Source organism: Symphalangus syndactylus, chromosome 6 (assembly GCF_028878055.3).
Source record: "Symphalangus syndactylus isolate Jambi chromosome 6, NHGRI_mSymSyn1-v2.1_pri, whole genome shotgun sequence".
Classification (NCBI taxonomy): Eukaryota; Metazoa; Chordata; class Mammalia; order Primates; family Hylobatidae; genus Symphalangus; species Symphalangus syndactylus.
This window is the reverse complement of record NC_072428.2, coordinates 93,374,944-93,381,603: the sequence shown is the minus strand read 5'-3', so window position 1 is coordinate 93,381,603 and position 6,660 is coordinate 93,374,944. Positions and strand designations below refer to the sequence as shown.

General features: G+C 42.3%; 1 protein-coding gene across 4 annotated transcripts in view; it reads left to right on the top strand.

The window, feature by feature from the left end:
* Nucleotides 1–6,660, top strand: part of DNAJC2 (DnaJ heat shock protein family (Hsp40) member C2) — a 33,221-nt gene that overhangs the window by 756 nt on the left and 25,805 nt on the right. For 3 of the 4 annotated variants that reach the window (XM_055283511.2, XM_063642091.1, XM_055283512.2), the window contains exons 2-3: nucleotides 2,192–2,382; nucleotides 6,337–6,412. In XM_055283511.2, the coding sequence (XP_055139486.1) occupies nucleotides 2,192–2,382; nucleotides 6,337–6,412 (267 nt within the window). The remainder of the gene's footprint in view (nucleotides 1–2,191; nucleotides 2,383–6,336; nucleotides 6,413–6,660) is intronic. The other variant, XM_055283513.2, reaches the window with a different exon arrangement.

Here is a 6,660-nt window from a genome sequence, read left to right as displayed (position 1 = left end):
AATGTCACAACTCAGACACCGCTCCTCATACTCGGTGTTCAAAGACTGCTGCTGAAAAGATCCGCGTAGACTTTGAAAGGCGGTTATTATTACAAGTGAAACTTGTCCTGCTGCTGTAGGTTTTAGATTTATGGCCCAGGACAGTCATGAGTATTGTAAACTTAAGAGTCTCCAGGTCCAGTGATCTACAGTAATTCCCATAGCCAGTCACATAGGCGCTTGTTGAATGTGATTTTGAACATAACCCATGGCACGTGTTGCATTCGTGGGTCTCCGTGTGCCTCTTACAATTAGAGGAAAAGGCTTAAAAGGCAGTGTTCTTAAAAGCTACACACCCCATACTACACAGGTAGTACCTTTCTGACAGTGTTTTAATCCTCTCCTGTGGAAGGTGGAGGAAATCTTAAAATAAGTTGTTCAGGGATTTTCCTTTTTCGAATTGCTAATATGTACATGTACAGTGATTTACCCCCACTTCCAGGAATAGATGATACCTTTACTACATATTTGTAATTTCAGAGAGTTTTTATGGTCTCATTCAAGCTTCCTAGGAACTGAATGAGATAAATAGGTATTGTTTCCATCTTACAGGTGAAGACATCCTGATTCATTTCAGGCCACATAGCCACTGTCAAACCTAGCCTAAAACTCAGAGTGTCTGGTTTCAGATTGAGAGCCTGTTCCACCGCATCTTAGCTGCATTAGTAAATCCCCATTTGCTGCTTGGAAAATTGCTTTCAGGACAAATTCTTGTTAGTGAATCCTTAAAATTTTTAAGAGCTATAGTTCAAGATTTTAATAATTAAGACAGTTTGAGTTGTCTGGGTGCAGTGGCTCACGCCTATAATCCCAGCACTTTGGGAGGCCAAGGCGGGTGGATTACCTGAGGTCAGGAGTTCGAGACCAGCCTGGCTAACAGGGTGAAACCCTGTCTCTACTAAAAATACAAAAAAGTAGCTGGGCGTGGTGGCGGGCACCTATAATCCCAGCAACGTGGGAGGCTGAGGCAGAAGAATCGCTTGAACCCGGGAGGCGGAGGTTGCAGTGAGCCGAGATTGCGCCATTGCACTCCGGCCTGGGCAACAAGAGCAAAACTCCGTCTCAAAAAAAAAAAAAAAAAAAAAAAAAGATAGTTTGAGTTCTTTTTAGATTTTTTATTTTTGGTGAGGCTAGCTCTTCGTGACAATTTATCACTATTTATTACTTTATTAAAATTCTTTGTCTAGGCCGGGCACGGTGGCTCACGCCTGTAATCCCAGCACTTTGGGAGGCCGAGGCGGGTGGGTCACGAGGTCAGGAGATCGAGACCATCCTGGCTAACATGGTGAAACCCCGTCTCTACTAAAAATACCAAAAATTAGCCAGGGGTGGTGGCGGGCACCTGTAGTCCCAGCTACTAGGGAGGCTGAGGCAGGAGAATCGCTTGAACCTGGGAGGCGGAGCTTGCAGTGAGCCAAGATGACACCATTGCACTCCAGCCTGGGGGACAGAGGGAGACTCCATCTCAAAAAAAAAAAAAAAAAAAAAAAATTTGTCTAGCTGGGTGCAGTGGCTCACGCCTGTAATGCCAACACTTTGGGAGGCCGAGGCAGGCGGATCACCTGAGGTCAGGAGTTCGAGACCAGCCTGACCAACATGGAGAAACCCCATCTCTACTAAAAATACAAAATTAGCTGGGTGTGGTGGCGCATGCCTGTAATCCCAGCTGCTTGAGAGGCTGAGGCACAAGAATCACTTGAACCCTGGAGGTGGAGATGGCATTGAGCCGAGATCTCTCCATTGCACTCCAGCCTGGGCAGTAAGAGCAAAGCTCCATCTCAAAAAAAAAAAAAGTAAAAAAATAAATAAATAAAATAATTTATCTAAAAGTAGTTTGCAACATTTCTTCCTGTTCCTCAGTTTACTCTCATGTCCCCAACAAAGTACTGATTTATTGTTGACATTACTGAGTTTTTTTATTTTGTCAGATAACTGGAAGAGGTTGATTAAATACTCTTTAATACTAGGAAAGGATAATTTCTTGCTAACCCTCATGTAAACTGGATGACTGCAAATATTTTCCTAGTCAGTGGTTTTAAAAGTATATTCTGGTATCACTGTTTTGATTTTATTTCCTGAAAAAATTAATTGCCTTGAAACAGATTTATTCCATGCAATACATTGAAGCCTCTCTTAACACTTTCAATCACAGCCTCTACACTCTGTCAAGTTGAACCTGTGGGAAGATGGTTTGAAGCTTTTGTTAAGAGGAGAAACAGAAATGCTTCTGCCTCTTTTCAGGAACTGGAGGATAAGAAAGAGTTATCCGAGGAATCAGAAGATGAAGAATTGCAGTTGGAAGAGTTTCCCATGCTGAAAACACTTGATCCCAAAGACTGGAAGGTATTTAATATCGAATATTTTGTTCAGTCAGATGCTTTATTAGACATAGTCAATTTTCTTATGAGTTTTCCACTAATAAACATGTTTTAAGATGATTCAGCAAGATAACTATAATTTAGCATCTGTTTATTACTAAGTCTTGAGTGGGTTAGCACTAGCCATGAGATACTGTCTCTGCTGGAGAAATCCAGGAAGAGTTCACAGAAAGATAATGTTTGCACTGGTCTTAAAAGGACAGGCAGCAATTAGTGAAGCAGAGAAGTGAGAAAAGTATTCTGGGCAGAAGGAGTAAGATATCCAAAGACACAAAGGAGTAAAAGAATATGTAGTGCCTCTTGGGGGATTGATAAGTCGTATAGGGTACATGCGGTATAGTGATGAGAAATCTAGTGTCTTTAAAAGGACACTGGACCAAACTCTGTTGTGTCCTTTTTACACCATGCTAAAGAAGGAATTAAAATTTATTTTTGGGACAGTAAGATACCATCAAAAGTTTCTTAGCTAATTTTAGCAAAGTAATTCCCTTGGCAGTACAGGAAATTGCTTGAAGAGGAGCAAGGGACTGGAGGGGAAGTGAATAGTTTACTGTTATAGGGCTAGTGCACTAAGGTAGACCTGTGACTGAATCCTTGAACTTACTATGTGGTTGGGTTTTGAGGAAGAGGGGTCAGATTTGCCTTTTTTGGAGGTAGCATTAACAGGCTTTGGTGACCCTGGCTGTGTGGCACAAGAGAAAGAGAAGTATTCAGAGGTCCTTCCCAGCATTAGAGCTTGAGTGACCTGCTAGAGTGTGTGGTCAGTAACCAATGCTGGGATGAGGTTAAGAATGTTTGTGGGAGGTGCTCTTTGTGTCTAAGTTTGACTATGTGAAGACTGAGGTTTTGGTACATAGCGGTGAAGCTGTCTAGTAGATGGTTAGAAATTGGTCTATGACTCCGAAAAGAGGTTAGAACCAAAGACTTTTTGAAGTCATTGGCACATGGTGGTTGCTGTGAGGAACAGAATGACATCAGCAAGAGACAAAAGTATAAACAAATAGATAATGCTTTAGTAGGTACTTGTATAATAGTTAAATGTGTATGCTGTGGAATTGGAGTACCTGAATTCAAATCTGGTTCTGCCATTTGGTGCACTTGGACCTTGGGAAAGTTCCCAGATATGTGTGTACCTCATTTCCCTTGTTGCTACAGTGAGATTGTTAACAGCTCAAAGGTTTATCTTGAGGATTAATAAAAGGATGCTTATAAAACACTTAACTTAGTACTTGCCACATGATAAATGCCAAACAAATAATGAATAATAAGAGTTCCTATGTCATTGGTTGTTTAGAGGACTAAATAAGCTAAAGCATATGTATAAAACATTTAGAAAAGTAAGCACTCAGAAAGTGTTAGCTGATTCTCCCACCTCATCCATTTTAAAAGAAAAAGACAACATTGAGGAGCGTGGATATTTACGGGGTAGGAAAAGGAGGAAAAACAGCAGAAGATACTAAGAAGGGTGACAGAAGTAGAAAGAAAACAAGGAAAAAGACACTTTGTTATTTGAAGAAATACTTCCTAAACAGGCACTGTATTCTTCCAGAAACTAAGGGAGGAGCAAGAGGGAAAAAGAGGCAGGGTGCAGTGGCTCATGCCTGTAATCCCAGCACTTTGGGAGGCTGAAGCGGGCAGATCACCCGAGGTCAGGAGTTCGAGACTAGCCTGACCAACATGGTGAAACCTCATCTCTACTAAAAATACAAAATTAGCCAGCGTGGTGGCACATGCCTGTAATCGCAGCTACTTGGGAGGCTGAGGCAGGAGAATCACTTCAACCCAGGAGGTGGAGGTTGCGGTGAGCCGAGATCATACAATTGCACTCCAGCCTGGGCAACAAGAGCAAAACTCTGTCTCAAAAAAAAAGGGGGCGGGGGGAAAGAATCACCTGTGTCACTCCTTCAGAAAGAGGTCGATCACATAACATGAAAAATTATTTTAAAAAACATTGGACCAGGCGTGGTGGCACATGCTTATAATCCCAGCTACTCAAGAGGCTGAAACAGGAGAATCGCTTGAACCTGGGAGGTGGAGGTTGCGGTGAGCTGAGATCGTGCCACTGCACTCCAGCCTGGGCAACAAGAGCGAAACTCCATCTCAAAAAAAAAAAAAAACACTGGATTTGGCAAACTAAAAGTTTCGGTGTCCTCACTGAAAGCAGTTTGAGTAAAATGATTGAGAAGGCAAGAGATTACAGTGGATGAGGAGTGATTAGGAAGTGATGAAGTAGGATCAAAGTGTAAAATACTCTTTCAAAGCTGGGTAGTAAAGAAAATGAGAGAAGATAGTAACTTCAGGAGAAGGCAGAGTTGGGAAAAGACAGAACTGGGGAGTGTTGAGATCTGTAAAAGGGAGAAGGTCTTTGGTATAGAAAGAAGTAGATTGTATCAGAGTAAGGTAGCAGGGTTCATTCACTTGTTCAGTTTATTTTCGTTCATCAAATATGGATCAAACACCATGTCAGATACTGTTCTAGGTGCCAAGGATACTGTACTGAAAAAGACGGTATTACTGCTTCCACACAGCTTATATTCCAGTGATGTAATAAGTAAACAAGAACATGTAGCCATAAGTTCCATAGGATGGCCATAAGGTATCAACAGGTGCTGAGAGAAAAAAGGGGTCTTTGGTCAAGTAAGTTTGGAAAATGCTAGGTTTTACAGGTTTCAGTTTGTTTATTTTTTAAATCTAGTTACAGGACTTCTCAGAGCCTTTCTTAGGCTTTTGTGCATACAAATCATCAAGGAGGCTATGTAATAGTCCACATTTACCTCTTTTTTTTTAATTTATTTTTTATTTTATTTTATTTTGAGACAGAGTCTCACTCTGTTGCCCAGGCTGGAGTGCGGTGGTGCAGTCTTGGCTCACTGCAACCTCCGCCTCCCAGGTTCAAGCAATTATCTTGCCTCAGCCTCCTGAGTAGCTGGGATTACAGGTGGGCGCCACCACACCCGGCTAATTTTTGTATTTTTAGTAGAGACAGGGTTTCACCATGTTAGCCAGGCTGGTCTCAAACTCCTGACATCATGATCTACCCACCTCAGCCTCCCAAAGCACTGCGATTACAGGTGTGAGCTAGCATGCCCAGCCTATCTTTTTTTTTTTTAAAGACAGGGTCTTGGCCGGGTGCAGTGGCTCACACCTGTAATCCCTGGGCCCTTTGGGAGGCCACAGCAGGTATATCACCTGAGGTCAGGAGTTTGAGACCAGCCTGACCAACAAGGTGAAACCCCGTCTTTACTAAAAATACAAAAATTAGCCAGGCGTGGTGGTGTGCACCTGTAATCCCAGCAACTTGGAAGGCTGAGGCAGGAGAATTGCTTGAACCCGGAAGGCGGAGGTTGCAGTGAGCCAAGATGGCACCACTGCACTCCAGGCTGGGCAACAGAGCAAGACTCCGTCTCAAAAAAATAAAATAAAATCTTAAAATCATTAAAAAAAAAAAAAAAAAAAAAGACAGGGTCTTGCTCTGTCGCCTATCCTGGAGTGCAGTGGCATGATCACAGCTTACTGCATCCTCTACCTACCAGACTCAAGCAATCCTGCTACTTCTGCCTCCTGAGTAGCTGGAACTACAGGTGCACACCACCACACCCAGTTAATTTTTTAAAATTTTTTTGTAGAGACAGGGATCTTACTTTGTTGCCCAGGCTGGCCTCATATTCCTGGGCTCAAGCAGTCCTCCACCTGGGCCTCCCAAAGTGCTAGGATTACAGGCATGAACCATGGCACCCAGCCTAAACCACATTTCTCAAACTTACCTGACCATAGACCCTGGTTTATACAGAACCTCTTACTGGACTCCTGATGAAATGTCACTTTGGGAAATGCTGTATTAAGGTACCAGAACACAAGGGATGGAATATATTGGCTCCCTTTCAAATTTGACTCCCTTTTGTGTTTTTTTTTTTTTCAGAACCAAGATCATTATGCAGTTCTTGGACTTGGCCATGTGAGATACAAGGCTACACAGAGACAGATCAAAGCAGCTCGTAAGTACTTAGTTATTTTGAAATAATCAAATATCTTGTATAGGAACAGGCTATGCTTTTTAAAAGATATACAGTATCATACTCTGCAGCCATAACTACATTTAACAGCATGTGTTATATTGTCATAACAAGCAAAAAACCACGGTCTCCCCTGCCTTCACAATCAGAAGAAAGCAATCCATTTTACCTATAGACTTTCCCATTAGGGATAAGAAATTAGGATGGGTGTGTGGATACAGAATACTCTC